We start from the raw sequence: 21,747 nt of genomic DNA on the forward strand, positions 1-21,747 counted from the left end.
TCAGTCATTGGTGCACAGTTAAAGCCCCTTCAGAAACCCGTGGAGCCCGTTAAGACTCTTTAGTATTTTACTTGGTATTATATAATACAGTTGTTCTCAAATGGCGGCATGGTGGCCGACTGGTTAGCACGATGGCCTCACAGTGAGAGACGGCATCGGTCGTGGGTTCAAGCCCGGCTCCGGCCATCCTGTATGGAGTTTGCATGTTCTCCCCGTTCCTCCTTGTACTCCGGTTTCCTCCCACATTTCAAAAACATGCATGGCAGGTCGACTGAACACTCCAAATTGCCCCTAGGTATGAGTGTGAGTGCAGATGGTTGTTCGTCTCTGTGTGCCCTGCAATTGGTTGGCAACCAATTCGGGGTGTCTCCCGCCTACTACCCGAAGGTAGCTGGGATAGGCTCCAGCCGTATATTCCTATTCATTTCCAAAACTGTTTCCTTGGTTAAAAAGAACAAGTATTCCGCTAAATATTTCTCTATTCAAGAGTGTTGAGTTTGACTCTCAAGTTCCTTTAAGGAAGGTCATTATTTCGCTCTATCCACCCAAAAACAAATGTAGATATTGATAAAGACAAACATTCCCAACTGCAGTTTCAAATTAATCCAATTCAAAACAATACAATGCAATACAACTTTTTTATATAGCGTAATGCGCAACAGCTGGAGCCGAAACAAAGCGCTTTCCATATGTTGTAAAATAAATTAGCGGGAAATTAGAACGCAAATTAAAACACGTACACGGACACAATAGATACTAGAAGAACAGCGTGTGCCCTAAGTTTGTTTGGCAACCAATTCAGAGTGTAACTGCCCACAGACAGACGGGACAGGTTCAAGAACGACCGCAACCCTTGTGAGGATATTGGTTTGGATAAAGAAAAAAAATAAATAAATATATATATATATATATATATATATAGTGTACAGTGCTCTTCCAGTTAACATTTCCAATTTCCACACTGAGTTCCGATCACTTGAATGCAGCATAAGACGTGTCCCATTTCCCAGTTTCCCCTGCACTTCCGCTTTCCATCACAGAGTCAACAGAACGAAAACAAGATGCGATAGTCAAACACCTCTAAGAGCTGTGGTCAATGACAGCGATCAGCAGAGATATTTCACAACTTTCCCGTTCGAATGGTCTTTTCTTAATTTGACGCGTTCATACAAAAACCATGCAGTTTTCCCCAAACAACGGAGACTTTACATTTGTCTCCTCGACTGAGGCTCAAGGTAAGCTAATGCTAGTTGAGCTTCACAGCTAGCATGTGAGGCCAAAGAAGGCATCATTAGGCGTCATCGTGCTGGCATAGTATTGTCATAAACAGTCAACAGTATGTACACGTGTTGTGTGCAGTATAAATGTTGCCTTGTTATTTGGGTAGTAATGACTATGCAATCATTTTACGAAATGCACTGTCGACGTGTTACCAGTAACCGGTGTTGGTCAAGTTACTTCCAAAATGTAATGTATTACATATTACTTGCATGTGAAAGCAATATGTTCCTTTGCAATATTACTGTGTTTGTAATAAGTTACTCAAGTTTAAGTTACTTTTAAGTGACTTGTTTTATTAAATCGTTGATTAATATATTTAAAGATGATATTGACAGTTTGAAAGGAACATGCAAAATTTTCTACCAAGCGCTAGCTGGCGAGGTTTACTCGTAACAAAGATCCAGCCCGGATCAAAATCTTAAGACCGCTTGAAAAATTGCTAAAATTTGCATTTTGCACATTTGGATCTTAATTAGGTTTTAAGGAGAGCTACAATATGTAAATGCAAGAAGAGGGCGTGAGAAAAAAAAAATTAACTCGTAAATGAAGAAACAAACTTTTGATCATGTGATAAACACCTGATTTCAGTTTTTTTTTTCTTTACGACCACAGGCTATTAAAGCCAAAATCTGCTTGAAATTTATATTTTCTGTAAGGCATTCACACTGTCATGCCCTAAAGCTGAGAAGGTTTCCCCTTTTGAATGTGGTCGAATCGTCAAGCTGCATAAGCAAGACCTCTCGCAGCGTGTCGTTGCTGCTGAGGTTGGACGCAGTCAGACAGTCATTCTATTGTTTTTCAAAGAACCTGAGCATTATGGAACAAAAAAGTCAAGTGATAGAAGCCAAAAGATTACACCTGCGCTGAGCTGGGGGATCCGATTGGCTGTACATCAAGACACAGAATGCTCCTCAAACCAAATTGAGGCACTTACTGGTGCTGACTGCAGCGCAATAACCATCAAATGGCATCTGTGAGAAAACGGCTTCAAAAACAAGAAACAAATTCAAAGACATCTTCTCCTTCAATGCCACAAAACTGCCCATTTAGACTTTGTCAGGGAGCATCAAACATGGGGCATTGGAAGGTGGGGGAAAAGTTGTATTCTCCGATGATTACTGGTGCTGACTGCAGCGCAATAACCATCAAATGGCATCTGTGAGAAAACGGCTTCAAAAACAAGAAACAAATTCAAAGACATCTTCTCCTTCAATGCCACAAAACTGCCCATTTAGACTTTGTCAGGGAGCATCAAACATGGGGCATTGGAAGGTGGGGGAAAAGTTGTATTCTCCGATGAGAACAATTTTAACCCTCATGGGCCTGATGGCTTCCAGTCTCACTGGCTTGACAAGGAGATCCTACCTGAGATGTTTTCTACCCGTCACAGTGGAGGGGGGTCCATCATGATCTGTGGTGCTTTTTTATTCAGTACATACCTGGAGCTTCCGGTGGTGCAGAGTTATCAAACGGCGGCTGGTTACGTGCAGATGTTGCTGCGAGCATCCCTCATGACTGAGGGCTCTCTCTCGCCTGTGTGGTAACAGCTTGCTTTTTCAATAGAGCAACGCTTGGGTTCACAATGCTCGCTTGAAGAAGGACTTTTTCAAGGAAAATAACATCTCTCTTTTGGATCATCCCGGATGTTTCACTGATTTAAATCCCAAAGAGAACATTTGGGGATGGATGGCAAGGGAAGTTGATGAAAATGGCCATCAGTTGCAGACAGTTGATACCTTTTGTGAAGCCATCTTCACAACTTGGAAGAATGTTCCCACTAGCATGCCCAAATGAATTTTGAAGTGATTCACAAGCTTGGGAGAGCTACTCCTTACTGAGTCCTACAGAGAAAATATTTTATTCTGTATTGGGGAGTTTCTGTTATTTATTGAGCGATGGTCTTAAACTTTTGACCAGCTGATAAACAGCCTATTTGAGTTTGATTGTTGTATTCAATAAATGACCTTTTCAAAGTTTTTTTTTTTTTCCACACTTCCTCTTCTTGCTTTTGCATATTGTAGCTCTACTTAACACCCCATTACGATCCAAATGTGCTCAAGGTAAATTCTATAAATTGTTCAACTGGTCTAAAGATTTTGATCAGCTCTTTAACTATATAGTGTGGGCTATTATATGAAATGTTTCGTCTATCGTGAGAGCACTACCTTTGATCAATATTTCTATAAATAAGATTTCTTTTTTTTATTTATAACTATTGGAACTGATGTGTTGTACACTAAATAAATAATCCCAGTCTGTAATTCATAAATGAAATTATTAACATACTCAAATTAGTTTACACGCAGAAAAAAATAGTGATGGATGACACAATTCTAAGAAAACATAGATGGGGTAGAGCTAAAGGGCATGTGTAATAAAAGCAAAAATACTGTCTTGATAAAGTAAAAAAAAATGCCAACACCCAATCATAATGACCCCTATTTTATATTCTATAATTGATGGCACAAAATTAATTAAAATCACATTTAAAAAGCATGACTCAATTCTTCGCAATTTATTTGCTGCTTTTTACTTAGATTTATTCCTGCTTGGATTTTGAGTATATTTTTTGCATTTTATTTTAAGAAACTATGCATCTGATTGGTGTCAAACAATAACTCGTCAGCTAATAAAGAGGCGGATCATCGTGTAAATATAAACAAAATGCTTCAAAGAGAGTTCAAATGGACAACCAGGTCAGCTTTTCAGTGTTACGTTCGCAGGGAATCAAGGAACTCTGATTTTGACAATTGCCTCACTTCATAGCTTATCCAGTAATGCGGAGGTATGCTGCATTTGCTTTCAAAATATTTGTTTAAATTCATGTTAAGGTCCAGAAATTTTTCACGTATTCCCAGACTTAGTAACTGTAATAATATTACCAAAAAATTGAGAGGAACTCTGGTTACTGCCAAATTGCAATATCTTACTGTAGCGTGTTAATTTTGTAACGCGTTACCCCCAACACCGGTTGTAACTAATACTAGATTCTTGCAAATCCAATTGGCTATCCAATATATATTTTTGACATTTTGTTTGATCGGCTACAATGTAGTATTATGCTAATTAGACCAATGTTTTATTTTTTTGTGATAAGTTATTGAGTGACATTTCTATTATGTATTATTATTTTTAAAGCCAAGCATATTAATGCTTAACTGCAACGATTGTGAATCAAAGTTCTTGGTACGATATTTCAGTTGTATTGTGACTTTCCAGTTGTGACTTGTAATATAGTTTATGTGAAGGATTATGTATGATGTATTCTACAGAGCTTAGTGGCACAATCGCTGCTCCTGATATTAAAGTGAATATGGGCAGTGACGGTGTTAAAGACCCTTATGCCACTGCCTTCCTGAGGCAGCGAGGGTACAGTTGGCTGCTGGAGGTGGAGGAAGATGATGGCGAGGAGAGCAAACCTCTTCTGTAAGTTAAAGATTTGCTTAGTGCAATACACACAATACCCACGTTTGACTCAGTTCAGCCGTTTCAAGGGGTCACATAAAGACAAACGTCTTACTGTTACAATTTTAAACATGTTCTAAACCACGGCTCATCAACATTTTTTGTGAGCTACTTTTTTAGTACTGTTGAACATGAAGGGCTACCAGTTTGGTGCATACTTCTGGAAAAAAAGTGATTGAGATTGAAATCACGATTATTAAATTAATTCAATTATTTGTACTATTTGCGGCTCCTGCAGAATCTGTGGCGCATGTGCAGAAGGTCACTAAGTCCGGCAGCTATGCTAGGATAAAATACGTACGTGACTTTAAAATATCAATTGAAGTTGATCCTCTATGTAATAATTGTACATTTCTTCGGCACAGACACATGATTCTAACCAATGTCATCAGTTTCAACGCAATTTTGGTCAAATCTGCTAAATTGTGGGTAAGGGTCCATGGATGCAGGTGCAGCTGAAGTGTCGAGCAAGGGCGCAAAAGGGGTGGGGTGACGGGGCTCTTCTGAGAATTGGAACACCCCTCCTACACACTTGCATCCTCAACGGGATTGCGCAATGGAGGGGCACGAGGGTGACAGTGTCTGTATTGAGATTGGGCCTTAACTAGTTTCACAGATTGGGAAGAATTTGTGCCTTTGCCGTTAGCATTTGAGTATGATCCTCCATCAACTTTAGCATTAGTGTGACTGATAATTAAAAAAAATGTATTTAAATTTACAAAATGTGTACTTTTTGTTTTGCCATTAGTTTTACAATTAACTCCACCTAGGGCAGTGCCCCCCTGGTGGCATGCGTGTGACTCTTTTTCCGCCGTACTACAATGAAAAGTGTGACGATTTCTGCAGCCTTTTTACTCAGAGAGGAAATATTATTGTAATATAATATTGTTTTGTTTGCTATCTGTCTGACTGTCTTTTCAGTATGCAAATCCATTAATCCCTTCAACTCTTCTGTCTTAAATATGATTATGTATGTATGATCAGTGATGAGCTGGACATCGACGTGAAGGACATCTATTACAAGATTCGCTGCGTGCTTATGCCAATGCCATCGTTGGGCTACAACAGACAGGTGGTCAGAGATAACCCGGACTTCTGGGGCCCGCTTGCTGTGGTGCTGCTCTTCTCCATGATCTCTATCTATGGGCAGTTCAGGGTGAGCAGATCATTTTTCATTCATCATTCATACGTCATTTTTTTTTTTTGAGAACGCATACATGAGAAAAGATGTTAGAAACTGAATAGTCGATTTTCAAAAACACTCAGACCAACACTAGATTTTATACATACAATTTAAGTAGAGCGTAATGATAGTGGTAAGCACGTCTACCTCATTGTTTTGAAGTTCTGAGCTCTGACCTTCCTGTTTGGGTTTGCCAGGTGTTTCGGTACTTGTTCTTCCTGCCACATTCCAAACCGCATGTTAAACTGAGTGAGATGGGCCAGCACCATTGAACAATTAACTCATTTACTGCCATTGACGGCTAAAGACGTCAAAGGTCCATTTTTTTTACTCAGCTGGAAGTGAATGAGTTAAGTCTTGTTGCACAATGTGGTGACAACTGTTGCCACGATACCAAAATTATGACTTTGATGCCATACCTGCATGAAGTACCTCGATACCTGGACTGAAATTGTATCAAAATTTACATCAGGATTTTTAAGCTTGTTGAATATTAGCTCACACCGAAACAACTTCAAATTCTTTTTATTTGTATTAATTCAAGCCATTATTATAAGGATGATAAAGAGAATACTTTTGATGAAACAGATTAAATTTGTAACCTTTACAAACACTTTTGAAACATTTGAGCATATTTTGCCGGTCCGTCCTTCGTCCACGACTTGGGCACCCTTCCGTCATCCTCCATCCTTATTCATAAAAATAATCATCGCATCCATCCCATCCGTCCTTGTCCTTCTAAAACGCTTCCGTCCTTTTAGCCAGCCCTTTGGCACAATGGCAACCTAATTTCTCATGAAATGTGCATAATTTTGGTGACTAGGTACGTTTCAAATGCGGGAGTAAAACCCCTGGCTCCCTAAAACCACAGCTCTCCCCTGTGTGGCTGTCGCGCTCCTTTTATGACATCGTACTGAAGCTGGCTGATATGCGCCCCCCCCCACGATACAGTAAATAGTAATTAAATTAAATATATTGTAACGTCGCTCAGGAATATTATGTCGAATGTTTAATAAATGAATAAATCACAAACACGGCTATTGTGGGCCGTAGCCCACGTCAAAACAGAGCGAGAACGGCCTGAGGCAATTTGTGCACATAGACGTCCTCCTCACTCAGGAGCATAACTAACGACTGCTCTCAAGCTCCCCATCCTGTCCTGTGAATCGTGATGCATTCAAATACACATAATAACATTGCTCAGCAAAAACAACCTGACAAGTTAACAACAGCAACACACATTTTGTTACAATAAAATAGCAAAGTGATTTCACCCCAATCAATCTGCTTTACATATTGAATGTCAGCTTTTATAGATTTCTGGGAAGCCCAAATTGTTGAAAAATTTGTCGTTATTACCATTCAGCATACTTGAGTTTTTTTTCCCTATCTATTTGAAATGTACTCTGTGAGTGATCTTTCTATGCACCTCGTGTCTTGTGCTGAATGGAATTGATAGGGCTGTCCAATATATTGAAAAAATATTGTCATCGCTATGATGGTGCAATATGTTTCATATGGAATTTTATCTAACTCTGACTAGTCCGATGCAACAGTAAATGCACATTGCCATCCAATATGTGAATAGTATCTTGAGCTTGCTTATTTTACTGCAATGAAAAAAATATTTCAAATTTCTTTAGGGCCATGATAAATATCGCAATAATATAGATCTGAATATATTGAACACTCATATTGCATATTGCCTTTTTTTCCTATATTGTGCAGTCCAAGCGAGTGAGGTGAATGTTTACACCTGTCATGAACCTCCATCGGTTTTATCTATGTATCACAAAGACTGAGTGCACTACAGATGAGAAGATGAATATTCTATTATTCGCATTGACCTGTTCCATGGCCATACAAACACCATACATCAAGAGTGATCCACCCGCTTTTGCTTTTGCACACATGCTTGTAATCCCTTGATGGTTAAAGACTCAACCGACCTTAAACATATTGGGTTGTACAGCAGTAACCAATAGGGCTGGGCGATAAACAGAAAATTTACTGTTACCGAAATTTATTACAATGACCGACATCAATTTGCCCATGTCGGTAAATTTGGTGTTTTTAAAAAAAAAAAGAAAAGAAGTCTTTTCCCTCTGCGGCTATGTTCATGCCCCTTTAAGACGGCGAAAGCGTATGTAGTCATGTGACTCCACCCATCTGAACAAGAATGAAAACGGACAACGCGGTCGTAGCTGGTGATTCAAATCCAGAAGCTGGTGACATGGCTGAAGACGAAAGAACGTTAGTTAAAGTTGTTCCTGTTGCGCTTGTCCCGAAAAGAAATTCGACATCTGTCGTTTTGAAATGTTTTGGGTTCCATAAAGACGATGTTTGAGCAAAAGAACACGAACTACAAAGTGCGTCATAAGCACCCAAAACCACCTACAACACAACCGTGCTGTTGACTTGGAACTTGTGCTAAATGCTCAAAGTGAGAAGCAAGGTTTGACATGTGACAACAGCCCAGAAACGGAGGAGATACCATACGAGTGAACGTCTAAGTCTAAGAGGTGGACGTGATAGCCTAGCACATAGCTAAAGATAGAGCTCCCCTTGTTACAGTGGAGCGCACAGGATTTAAACGCCTCATGAACGTAGCCGACAAGAGGCGCGAAAATATTTGTTGCAAACAGCACTTCCCGATATGGACAACATCCGGACGGGAGCTTAGACATGTCAAGGATTTTGCATCCTCATCCGACTAGTGGTCGAGTCGCAACATGGATCCCTGTTTGAGCCTGACTGTGCATTACATAGACGACAAGTGGCGACCGCGCACCAGAGTACTCGAGATGGCACATTTTCCTGATGAAGCACACGCGTTTATTTGGCTTGCATTGACATTTTTTTTCATTTTATTTAGCATTTTTTTATTTGGCATTATTTATATTGTTTATAAGAGACCACACAAATCTCTGGCTCTGCACATAGCATTATAGCATCTTGGCGCAATCTATTTGCAGAAAAAGATTTCGCGAGAGGTACCCTTTTTCTCCTGTACTTTGTGACATTGTTCAAGATTTTTCGTGCATTTATTGTTATCGAGGTAAAATTGCTCAATTTCTCGCGATATTGATTTGAGGTCATATCGCCCAGCTCTAGTAGTCACACTATGGATGGTGTGGATTAGTGCGCAGTCTCTGTAACCAAAATGCAGCGAACAGCTTGTGGCGCGCTTTAGTGAATGAGCGCGATAGAGGAAGTAAACTCTAAATGTGCATAGGCAGTACTTTTATTTAAAAAAAAAGCAAACAGTGCGAGTTAACGTAGATGGTTGTTAGCATGGGAAAGTACACATCCAGATTCAGATTTTTAGACGGGCCTCTCCTTTCTGTGCGACTTGGATGGCTGACACACATTTGGAGAACTTAGTACATTTTTTCCTAAGTTGCAGTACTTGGAGATTCTGTTATTGTGTCATTTTTGCCCCTTAAAACTCATGATACGGTACTGGTACTGGGTGCAACACTAGTGCTGAATGTCTGCGACTGGTTCGACAGCGATTTCACATGTCGAATTGCAAATGAATGCAACAGCACATGGTGTGGACGAAGAAAAGAAAAACTACTGTGCCAACTGTTGGGGCGGCTTTGCCAAAATTGGTTGCAAAGAAAGCAAAAGGAGCACAAGATTAGTCACAGTTGCAGGTCATACACACAGCTAATGAAAAAACATTGGATGGGAACAAACCATCAGACTTTGCTGAAGAGTGCTGATATAAATATTGCACATCTTTGAAAGAAACTGTCTAGAGAAGTCACCCTTCAAACCTGAAAAGGTTGTAGCACTTTGGTTACGAATAGTGGGCAAAAATACTTTTCCAGACATGCTAAAAGTTTCTTTGAGCCTTACCTAAGTATTTTGATTGATATGATTGATTTTGATTTTTGCGATCGAATATAAGGTTATGGGTACCATCCTTTTTTTGACGATAATTCTGTTAGTCCACAAAAATAAAGCAATGCCTGCTTTCCATTGGTCAATTTTCAGTTTATATTTATTCCTGCTGACTGGAGTTCTTTTCGTGATCCTTACTGTAGTCCTCACTTAACCGAACAGAACGGAAGGATAGTAAATGCTGACTGGAAATGGCTTAACTCCATCCATCCATTTTTTAAATACTTCCAATCCGGTTCAGGATAGCAGGGAAGCTGGAAAAAAATGAACCTATATGACTGCATTTACTGCAGAAAGAAAGCTGTGATTTTCTCAGTCACCTTAGTGTGCTTTGTGGCTGACCCACCTGATACTAAACAGAAATAAAAATTGGAGCGATGGGCATTGTGCCAAGCTGTCTGCTTCAAATGCGCGTTAAACGAACCCTAAGACTTAAATACTGCTTTGAATTGGCAGGTGGTTTCCTGGATCATCACCATCTGGATATTCGGCTCATTAACAATTTTTCTCTTGGCACGTGTTCTTGGCGGTGAGGTAAGTTGAGCTAATTCCTCGTCAAGCCTTTTTACAATATGTGTTGTTCTAATAAGTCTTGTTTTTGAGCAGGTTTCCTACGGTCAAGTCCTTGGTGTGATTGGATACTCTCTTCTTCCGCTAATTGTCATAGCACCTTTGCTTCTTGTGATCGGAGGTTTTGAGATGGTTTCTACCTTTATCAAAGTGAGTCGATGATATTCCTGCTGCTTCGTACTGACATACACGATATAATAGCCATGTGCCAATTCTCTCAAGCCCTGAGTTGATTCAATACTTGATTTTCAGTTCCTGATTTTGATGTTTCTTTTTTTTTTTAACTGCTGTCATGCTTGTCTCTCTGCGCTAGTGTTGTTCTGCAGCCATCCACAAACACAATACGCATTGATGTTTAGTGCATTTTAAAAATACATACACTGTGATTGTTTCGAACATGTTTAAAAATCATGAGAGTGGCTGCTGCGTCTGAGAGCTTGCCGAGACCATCGGCTGCCTGCTCATAGGTGACATCCAGCCCGACAACGTCTCAGCCGGTTGATTCTCAGTTTTGCTTTTCACTTTGTTTTGATGAGGCACAAAATGGAAATTTTGCCTTGAAAACTACTGCCTCGGATAATATGGCTAGTTCGGAGAAACACTTTTCAGAGAGGAATTAATAATGTTGAAGTTATCGTTATTATTTTTTCTATACTTGATATACATTTTGGTTACCTTATTTAGTGATAAGAAAAGGGCACATCATTAGGACATCTCAGTTTGTTCAAGTGTGATTTAGCAGCTCTGCTAATGACGACATTAATAATGGTCAAATATACAAGTATGAGGTCATTCATTTTATGGCAGAAGAATACAGATTAAATGTTAAGCAGGATAGTTTTGTATGATGTGATTTGTGTGTTTTATACTTATTTTAGTTTGTGCTTTTAATTGATGCCCATTTATGTTTCATAATATGAGATGACAAAATCGGATATTGATGATTATCATTGTTTGCTTTTCTTTCAGCTGTTTGGAGTGTTCTGGGCCGCTTACAGCGCTGCATCATTGCTAGTTGGCGATGAATTTAAAACAAAGAAGCCTCTTCTCATATATCCAATTTTCCTTCTGTACATTTACTTCCTATCACTCTATACCGGTGTCTGACTGAATGAATTTGAACTATGGACATTTTCATGGACCGTGACACTAACCCTTCATGGGGAAAAAGATTCCCTGCGGATGTTAGCATTATATGTTCCTTGAGTATCTACGCTTGACCCTTTTGTCTTCATAATGTTCAATTAAAAAAAAAAAAAAAAGGCAGCTGCTTTTGCAGCTTCCACTGTGCAGCCCTCTTAGCGGTTCAAAACAAACTGGATGGTCCCATTCACAAATTTTTTATGGTGGACATTTTTAACAGCTGAATGCCTTGTTCTCCTTGAAATGGACTGTACTGAATATGGTGGGAAATATTTGTGATTCTGGATGATCTGAGACACTATTCAGTTGGACCCTATTAAATGCTTTTGTTTGTTTTTTTTAACCTTTTGGTCCCATTGGTAAAATGAGTGCTTTTTATTTTTTCACAACCTTCAAAAGAACATGGCAACTCTTGTTCTGTTATTCAGTGTATTGTGAATGGCTCTTGTTTGGGAAAATACAGCAAGAATACAAATTGTTGAATGACTACGACAATTCTGTGGAGAGATTTAATAACCCTTGCAAGTAATTCAACAGTTATGGCACGGTGGCAACACTTCTAAGGATTGTTCTCTGCAAAGTGCTAATTTTCGGTCAGTCAGTAAACGAACTTTCTACATAAAGTGTGTCTCAATCAAGACTAATTAACTGAGTGATTGTATATTTATTTAGGTTATGTCTGTGCCAAGACATTATTTTAGAGTCCCATACACACAGTTGAAAACATTTGGTTTCCTTGTCCATCATTATTTTTACAGCGCTCACACAAGAGCTGCAGCTACTGTAAAAAATCGCTTTACAGAACATTTAACATAAAATAATAATCCCACTGAACAAAACATTGACAATAATGCTACGGTAAGCACTATACATTTAACGATTAATTACGCACCTTTCAATATCAATATTGACTTGTATTTTCTCCTCTTTTTCCAACAGAACAAAAAGAAACTTATTTCAGAAGAAAAAAAATCCTAGGACATCTTTGTACCGATTTAACCCCAGTATAATTTTGTAGAAAATTGATCTCAAGAAGAATATTAGTTACAGAGAAGTTGGCCATTGATTTAGAAAAAAAATGGTTGGCTGTTTGAATCTTGGCTGTTTTTGTTGTGGTTTTGCCACAGGTCTGTCAGGACCGCTTCCCAGCCGAGGCTAGAAAGCGGTGGAAGGTGGATCCTTAATCGCAGACTCAGGAGGAATTGATTGACAGGATGTTTATTGGAAGCCGTCAACCAATACACAATAATCACTATGAAGCAGTATCTATAAATTTAGTAACCGCAAGGGTTCTATGAGTACAGCCGCCGGAGAGGCGAAACACAAAACGCTGGGAGACCTGGAGTCACTCCAGGAAAAATTAAGGAATCAACAGAAAACGCTTGCAACGCAAGAAACCGAAAAACAATGCTTACCACGAAAGGGTGAAGACCAAATCCAATTGAGAACGATAAACTTAAAGCGAGCCGAAAAGTAGCTGGTGAAATTCAAAACATGAAAACGCAAACAACAGAACAAGAGCAAATCGCGAGCAGAACAATCTGTGAACGAGAGCATGAGCAATAGCATGAGCAACGTGGAACAATAATCCGACGCGGGTATGTCCGCGTCGGCTGCTTAAGTAGTCCAATGATTAGTGTCATAATGACATTCAGCTGTGGCGATCGGGAGCGCGTCTCGCTCGTGGCCGCTTCCCGGAGCGGAGCCGCCGGGCCACGCCCACTTGCTGGAGACGCCGCAGACGGATCGTGACAGTACCCCCCCCCTCAAAGGACGCCCCTTGGCGGACCACCTGGCTTTGACGGGTTGGCGTTGTGGTAGTCGCGGAGCAGGTCTTGACACATGATCCAGGAGCGGGGAATCCATTGCCGCTCCTCTGGACCGTAGCCTTCCCAGTCAACCAGGTACTGGACCCCTCTCCCCCTGCGCCTGGAGTCCAAGATCTCTCGAACCGTGTAGACCGGGTCGCCGTCAATGATCCTAGGAGGTGGCAGCGGGGCGGAGGGCGGCACAAGAGGGCAGGTAGGTGCAGGTTTGAGGAGCGAGACGTGGAACACCGGGTGTATCCTCATGGTGGGAGGCAGCTTCAGCCGGACGGAGACCGGGTTGATCAGCTTGTCGATCGGGAAAGGTCCCACGAAGCGCGGACCCAGCTTGCGAGACACCCCTGCCAGGTTCAGATCGCGGGCGGACAACCACACTTGGTCACCGACCTGGTATGGCGGGGCCAGGCGCCGGCGACGGTCAGCGATCCTCTGGTTGCGTTCCGCCGTTCGGGACAGCGCCGCCCGTGCCTCCTTCCAGACCTGGTGGGCACGCTTGAGGTGACGCTGGACAGAGGGGACCTCTTCAGCGCCGGCCTGCGTCGGGAACAGTGGGGGTTGGTAGCCGTAAGCGGTCATAAACGGTGACCTACCCGTCGCCGATGACACCAAGGTGTTGTGGGCGTACTCGATCCAGGGGAGGTGGTCGACCCAGGACGCCGGCTGGTTGCTGCACACGCACCGGAGAGCCGACTCCAGGTCCTGGTTTGCCCGCTCTGACTGCCCGTTGGTTTGGGGGTGGTAGCCAGAGGACAGGCTCGGTGTGGCCCCCAGGGACCGGCAGAAGAGCCTCCAGACGCGGGAAATGAACTGTGGTCGGACACCAGGTCGTCCGGGATCCCGTGCAGGCGAACCACGTGCTGGACCAGGAGATGGGCGGTCTCCAGGGCGGACGGGAGCTTGGGCAGGGCGATGAAGTGGGCTGCTTTGGAAAAACGGTCCACCACTGTGAGGACGACGGAGTGACCCTTGGAGGCGGGCAGTCCTTTGACGAAATCCAGCGCGATGTTCGACCATGGGCGCGCCGGCACTGGAAGCGGCTGAAGCAGACCTGCTGGCGGCTGGTGGGACGCCTTGCTGGCAGCGCACGCGGGGCAGGCCTGGACGTATTGGGTGACGTCGGACTTGAGGGACGGCCACCAGAACCGCTGCCCGATCAGCCCTAGGGTGCGGCGGATGCCCGGATGGCAGGCCAGCTTGGAGGCGTGTCCCCATTCGATCACCTCCGACCGATGCTGCGTGGGCACGTACAGTCTCCCCGTCGGGCATCCTGCAGGAGCGCCGTCGTCCTCCTGCGCCTCCCGGATCTTCTGCTCCATCTCCCACTGCACGCCCCCCACCAATCGGTGACCCGGCACCACGCTCGGAGGTCCTTCCTCTTCCTCCCAGGGGTCGTGGATGCGGGACAACGCGTCGGGCTTGGTGTTCCGGGCGCCGGGGCGGTAAGTCATGGTGTAGTTGAACCGGCTGAGGAGGAGCGCCCAGCGCGCGAGTCGGGGGTTGAGTCTTTTCATGAGCCGGATGTATGACAAGTTCTTGTGATCGGTGAAGATGGTGAAAGGTTCCTTGGTGCCCTCCAGCCAGTGCCGCCACTCCTGAAGAGCCAGGACCACGGCCAAGAGTTCCCGGTTGCCCACGTCGTAGTTCGCCTCCGCAGGCGTGAGTCGGCGGGAGAAGAAGGCGCAGGGGTGGAGCCGCTGGTCGACCGGTGACCGCTGGGAAAGGACGGCCCCCACTCCTGAATCAGAGGCGTCCACCTCGACGACAAAAGGGAGATCAGAGTTAGGGTGGTGAAGCACCGGAGGGTTCGTGAAAGCCTCTTTCAGGCTCGAGAATGCCGCTTCGGCGTTACTGTCCCAAACGAAGCGAGTCTTTGTGGACGTGAGGCGGGTGAGTGGCAGGGCCCGGCGGCTATAGTCCTTGATAAAGCGTCTATAGAAGTTCGCGAAGCCCAGGAAGCGTTGGAGCTGTTTACGGGTGGTTGGCGCCGGCCAATCCACCACCGCGCGGGTCTTGGCCGGGTCGGCCTTGAGTTGTCCATTCTCGACTATGAACCCCAGGAAGGGGACGGAGGTTTTGTGAAACTCGCATTTTTCGGCTTTAACAAAAAGTTTATTTTCGAGCAGCCGCTGCAGAATAGCGCGAACGTGCCGTTGGTGTTCGCCAACGGTGCGGGAAAAGATCAAGATGTCGTCCAGATAGACGAAGCAGCAGGTGTTCAACATGTCCCTCAGGACGTCATTGATGAGCGCTTGGAACACGGCCGGGGCGTTGGACAAGCCGAAAGGCATGACTAAATACTCGAAATGCCCGAGGGGAGTTTTAAAAGCGGTCTTCCACTCGTCGCCCTCCCTGATCCGGACCAAGTGATAGGCACTTCGCAGGTCCAATTTGGAAAAGATCGTGGCAAATTGTAGGGGAGCGAACGCGGAGTCCAGTAACGGCAGTGGGTATCGGTTTTTAACTGTGATCGCGTTTAGCTCTTTATAGTCTACGCACGGGCGCAAGCTCTTATCTTTCTTTTCAACGAAAAACATGCCAGCCCCGACTGGGGACGTAGAGGGGCGAATCAGACCCGCGGCCAGCGACTCGGTGATATAGTCCCTCATGGCGCCTTGTTCGGGCTGCGAGATCTTGTAAAGGCGGACTGACGGAAGCACCGGATTCGGGAGGAGGTCGATCGCACAGTCGTACGGGCGGTGTGGAGGCAAGGACTTGGCGCGCTCCTTGCTGAACACGGCGCGGAGGTCGTGGTAGACTGCCGGAACGTTATCGAGGTTTACCTTCTTGACCGGGACTACATCGACCTGACGACCCTCTTCGGCGGATCGTAGGCAGTGGGCGTAACAGAAGGGGCTCCAGCTCTGGATCGCTAGTCGCCCCCAGTCGATATCCGGGTTATGTGCTTTTAGCCACGGGATCCCCAGGACGACCGGGGCTGCCCTAGCCGGCATTACGAAAAAGGAACGTTTCTCGATGTGGTTACCGGAGAGTTTCAGCGTTAGAGGTTCGGTTAAGCGGCGAATGTCGGCTAATAGGCGACCGTCGAGGTCGCACAACTTTTCGGACCGGTCTAAGTCCGTGACAGTGCAACCGAGCTTAGCGACTAACCCGGCGTCTATAAAGCAATCGTCTGCGCCCGAGTCGATCAACGCCCGAATCTTGACTGTGGTGTTCATGATTATGAGTTCCCCGTCCACCTCCAGTCTCCGCGCGTTGCCGGTCTGGACCGGCGCCTTCGCCGGGGCGTCTGGCTGCCCCTTCCTGGGGTTGGAGTTCGCGGCGGAATCGGCCGCAGACTCGCAGCATTCCTCGTGGCGGGCAGGCGACCCTCGACGGCTGGCTCGGCGGGGACAGGTGATCGCTCGATGGCCCTGGAGACCGCAGTAGAAGCAAGCCCCAGACCCGCGACGTCTCTCTCGCTCCCGGGTGTCGAGGCGGCTGGCTCCCAGCTGCATTGGCTCGTCGGCTGGCAGTGGCTCGGGAACCTGGTAGCGTGGCGGCTCGTGGCGTCGCAGCTCCAACCCTCGTTCGCGGCGGCGCTCTCGCAGGCGATTGTCGAGTCGGATGGCCAAGGTGATGAGTTCCTCCAAGGTCTCGACGTCGTCTCGCACCGCCAGCTCGTCCTTGAGGACGGAACTCAGCCCTCTCCGGAACACCGTCCGCAGGGCGCAGTCATCGAAGCCACTCTCAGCGGCGCGGACCCGGAAGGCGATAGAGTAGTCCGCTACCGACCGGAAGCCTTGCGTGCAGTCCAAAAGTTCCGCTCCCGCTTCTTTTCCCTGAATCGGGTGGCGAAACACCCTCTCGAACTCCGCAATGAACGCGGGGAACGAGGAGCGAACTTCCGGACGCGCGTTGCTCACGGCCATTGCCCATGCACTAGCTTGACCAGTCAGGAGGCTCATCATGAAGGCTACCTTAGCATTATCGTGAGCATAGGTAAGGGGTTGCTGGTCAAAGATCAACCGGCAGTGGTGGATAAAGGGGCCACAGAGGCCGGGCTCTCCGCCGTAGCGGTTGGGATGGGGCAAACTGGGCTCTCGGAATGGCATGCCCGCGACCGGTTGCCCGGTCGGGGCCGCCACGGGGGTCGGGGCGACAGGGGCTGCCAAGGTGCCCAGATGGGCACCGAGGCTCGTGAGCTGGTGGGTCAGCTGGCCGACCGCATCGCGGAGCGTCACGAGTTCGGACGCCTGCTGCCCTATCATGCGTCCTTGACTGGCTATAGCTGAAAATACCTTCGCTGAGTCAGCGGGTTCCATGGTCGGATTATTCTGTCAGGACCGCTTCCCAGCCGAGGCTGGAAAGCGGTGGAAGGTGGATCCTTAATCGCAGACTCAGGAGGAATTGATTGACAGGATGTTTATTGGAAGCCGTCAAGCAATACACAATAATCACTATGAAGCAGTATCTATAAATTTAGTAACCGCAAGGGTTCTATGAGTACAGCCGCCGGAGAGGCGAAACACAAAACGCTGGGAGACCGAGTCACTCCAGGAAAAATTAAGGAATCAACAGAAAACGCTTGCAACGCAAGAAACCGAAAAACAATGCTTACCACGAAAGGGTGAAGACCAAATCCAATTGAGAACGATAAACTTAAAGCAAGCCGAAAAGTAGCTGGTGAAATTCAAAACATGAAAACGCAAACAACAGAACAAGAGCAAATCGCGAGCAGAACAATCTGTGAACAATAATCCGACGCGGGTATGTCCGCGTCGGCTGCTTAAGTAGTCCAATGATTAGTGTCATAATGACATTCAGCTGTGGCGATCGGGAGCGCGTCTCGCTCGTGGCCGCTTCCCGGAGCGGAGCCGCCGGGCCACGCCCACTTGCTGGAGACGCCGCAGACGGATCGTGACAAGGTCTTGCTGGTGGCCATTGTTTTTTTTTCTTTGTTCTTAGCAGTGACAACTCTAGATACCATATAACGGTTCCCCTAGGGCAGGGGTGTAGAACTCACTTCTGTCACAAGTTGCATTGTACTACAGTTTCCCTCGGAGAGCCGTTATAACTCTGAGACGGATAAATGTTTAACCACCTCCTCATTAATGTTGCATATACAGTACGCAACAAATTATTAACATAATTAACATAAAACAAACACTAAAATAAAACACTAAAACAACAAGTCTGATGTTGAGTCGAAAGCCAAATAATAAAACTGTTTTTAGACAATCTGATGATTAAGATCAGTTCTTTGGTTTGATGCTTCCTGAGCGTCTTGTGGTCATTCCATGGCATCGTTGCAGCATTGTGCTATTTTGAGCTTGCCTCTTAATTTTCTTACGCAAAAGGTCCCATTTTACTGAGCTGAGGCAGAATAATTTAGGACAGGGAAAAATAAGCGTCCAGACTTTAGCAAAGATGTAGACCTACTACACAGAACTGGGCAATTGACCCCGCCCTCTGGCCGTTATCTCGGTACCCACCTTCTGGCCATATTCATAAAAACTGTCGTCCCAGACCCCGTTCAGCATCCCCCCCCCTCCGCACTGCCCCCCAAAAAGCATCCTGTGCATGATGCCGCCGCGGGAGAGATCCTAATGGAAGAGATTTTTTTGAGGCAATACCAGAATCGCTATAACAATCATTATCTGGCTTATTTACTATTAAAATCCGCATACTTTATTTTCTTATTATGGTGGTAAGTGTTTCCTCAAAACGAAGTGGGTTAATGGTTTGACTTCCCCTTTGTTCTGTTCCGAAAGAGAAGGATTGGTGTGAGCATGTGTGAGGAGAGATGATAATAAACGAACCCCGTTTGCTAAGTGAGTTGCCGCCTCACTGCATTTGTCCACCACTCTGACTACCGTCAGTTTTCCCAATAACGCCGTTCAGAGCTGATAAGACTGACGCAAGCCTGATCAAGGAAGGTAACAACACGCACGGGGTCCCATAAACCGGTGTCCGGGCGGGCTCAGACCGTTCCGCCCTCAGGACGGACTGCTCAGCTCTGCTAATTCATAGCAAAACTTAATTTGGAACTACGGATATACTTATATAGTTAAAAAAAAGACCGCTTCCAGATAAAACAATCATCAGACATGATTCCATTTCTTGTTGGTCGATTCTGTATTGTTTGGCTGTGTAGGGAAATATGAAAAAGAGAAGGATTAAAAAATATATATAATCCTACAATAGGAATTTCAGTATTGTACACTGCGTGCCGTGTTTTCTTAAAATATTCTGCTGTGGGTGTGTATAATTAGTGTTGTGATGAAACCAGAAAGAACGGAGAAGTCGCTGTATATGAATGAGTGGCATGACTAGCAAGTGGCGACTAGAGTGCAGTCTGACTTCCTCCCCAAACCAGCAGCTGTTTATTTAAAAATATTTTAGATAGAAGCAAAAAAGAAACATCTTTGATCATACAATATATTTTTTATTGTTAAAACGTTTGTCACAAACGTCATAAAACGTGATGTAAAACTTTTTAAACATATTAAAGGTACACTTCGGTTTACTTGGACACATAAAGTTGTTGCTGAGGTCAAAATATCGCGGAAAAATAAGAATAATAACTTACATAACTAGGATTCATACTCAGGAGATTTATTTTATTAGGCGCCCTTGGCAGTGGCAAGTAAAACAATGCAACGTTCATACTTGGACAAATGCGAGACTGTGATTACGTTGTTCTCGTTTGCGCACAGAAGCCTCGCGAGATGTGACCACGGCTACGCCAGTTTCGTTTGACTATCATGTAACTGACAGCGACGACCCGTGACAGGACTTTCCCAGCGTGGTTAGTGAATAGCCGCTGCTACGCTGACGGGCGGACGGGAAGAAGCCGCAGAAGGGATCAGCAGTGGCAGAGGAGTGACAGTCGGGAGGTAGTCGTATACATAGAGTTCTACTGAGTGTGTCAACGGTTCCAACCAAAACCAAGAAGGGACGGGAAGGGGGAAAGTAAGGAAAGATGGCGGCCGCGGCCTCGCCGGGCTCCGGTTCGTCCACCCCCTCGGACTGGATTGTACTCCGCGACGGTTGCCTGCGTTGCGACGAGGAGGGCCTGCGAAGCCTTTCATACCACCCGGCCCTCAACGCTATCTTAGCAGTCACCAGCAAAGGAGCTATTAAAGTCATTGACGGCACTTCGGGGACAATTCTCCAGGCCTCTGCGCAGCACGGTAAGCACCGGAACTCTGCTTCCGAGCTTGGGCAGCCACACTTAGCTTCGGGTTGTCAACACGACAGATAGGCTAAGAGTTCGATCCCAGCTTGCTAGCGCTAGCCGTACTAGCAGTTGTTTTGGGCCCTAATGAGATGATTCCAAACAGGATTGGTAATTAAATGCACTCACTGACACGGCTCGTTCAAATGTTTGACACCTTTTAACCTCCTGACTACCAGTAGTTCAAATTTGTCCTCTGTAGAGGACATTTCTAAACCTAAATATCTCCCACCCAGTGCATCCAATTGCATTAACTCTTTTTGTGCTCTATGGAGGACATTCGGAGCTTTGCAATGATACCAAATTTGTAGGGGTGGGGGATTTGTTACCTTGACATCACCATAGACGAAAATGGCTTCACCCAGTGCAAGCACTTTTTATGGGAAGAGGAAAGTAAGTGTTTAATACTTTTTATCAAAGACATTTTGCCTTGAAATGCTGTCGGTATTTTATTTATAAGACTCTTATGAACATGTTAAAGTGTTGTTTGAGTTATTTTAAGTGTATTTGAGCCTAGTATTCAAATGTTTAAAACATGTCCTTTGTCTGGACATTTGAAGTTATTTCGTCCATTTTGCTCTTTTTTTCCAAATGACAAGAAAGGGTCATTTCCCAGAAGCAGGGGGAATTTTACTGCAGATTTTTTGGAAATTCTATTTACATGGGCTGTCTAGGAACGCCAAACATTCAAATGTATTGAACTTCAAGTACGAGAGTAAAAATTGTGGCGGAAACCATGACCAGAAATCAGTTTTACGAATTGAGAAACGCCATCAAGCTCGTCAACGACTTTGATGTTTCAGATGAAGAAAAAACAGGTCCCTCTTGAGCAAAGTAAGGCAAGGATGTCTGAGTCTGCCAAGAACAGGAAAATTGTGCATTGACGAGCAAGTAGCTCCTTTGACTGGTCGATAACCAGTGCACCAGTATGTACCGGGCAAACCAAACCCAACTGGACTAAGCCATTTGTCTTGGCTGCACCAACTGGTCTTGTTTTGGATTTTGTGGTCTACCAAGGCAAGACGACTTTCACAGCTACAGGAGGATCGGGCTTCGGGCAACAAGCTGTTCTTCTGTTCTCCAAGTCTGTTCCCCAAGGCACACACCTGTTCTTGGACTGGTACTTTACAACAATCAGTCTCCTTGACACCCTGATGACAAAAGGACTGACAGCGACTGGAACCCTCATGAAT

The 21,747-nt window shown here is 45.0% G+C and overlaps 2 protein-coding genes across 5 annotated transcripts in view; both read left to right on the forward strand.

Annotated features, from left to right (window-relative positions):
* The first annotated feature begins 1,011 nt into the window (after positions 1 to 1,011).
* Positions 1,012 to 12,034, forward strand: yipf4 (Yip1 domain family, member 4). Its single transcript, XM_088304966.1, has 6 exons — positions 1,012 to 1,235; positions 4,554 to 4,707; positions 5,731 to 5,902; positions 10,295 to 10,372; positions 10,445 to 10,558; positions 11,378 to 12,034. The coding sequence occupies exons 1-6, from the start codon at positions 1,178 to 1,180 to the stop codon at positions 11,513 to 11,515; spliced, it is 714 nt and encodes a 237-aa protein (XP_088161092.1). The 5' UTR covers positions 1,012 to 1,177; the 3' UTR covers positions 11,516 to 12,034.
* An 8,033-nt stretch (positions 12,035 to 20,067) lies between these two features.
* Positions 20,068 to 21,747, forward strand: part of birc6 (baculoviral IAP repeat containing 6) — a 90,975-nt gene continuing 89,295 nt past the window's right edge. For all 4 annotated transcript variants that reach the window (XM_088304304.1, XM_088304305.1, XM_088304306.1 and 1 more), the window contains exon 1: positions 20,068 to 20,510. In XM_088304304.1, the coding sequence (XP_088160430.1) occupies positions 20,300 to 20,510 (211 nt within the window). In that variant the 5' untranslated portion in view covers positions 20,068 to 20,299. The remainder of the gene's footprint in view (positions 20,511 to 21,747) is intronic.

Source organism: Idiotropiscis lumnitzeri, chromosome 9 (genome assembly GCF_059441095.1).
Source record: "Idiotropiscis lumnitzeri isolate Australia: NSW breed Sydney's pygmy pipehorse chromosome 9, RoL_Ilum_1.0, whole genome shotgun sequence".
Lineage (NCBI taxonomy): Eukaryota > Metazoa > Chordata > Actinopteri > Syngnathiformes > Syngnathidae > Idiotropiscis > Idiotropiscis lumnitzeri.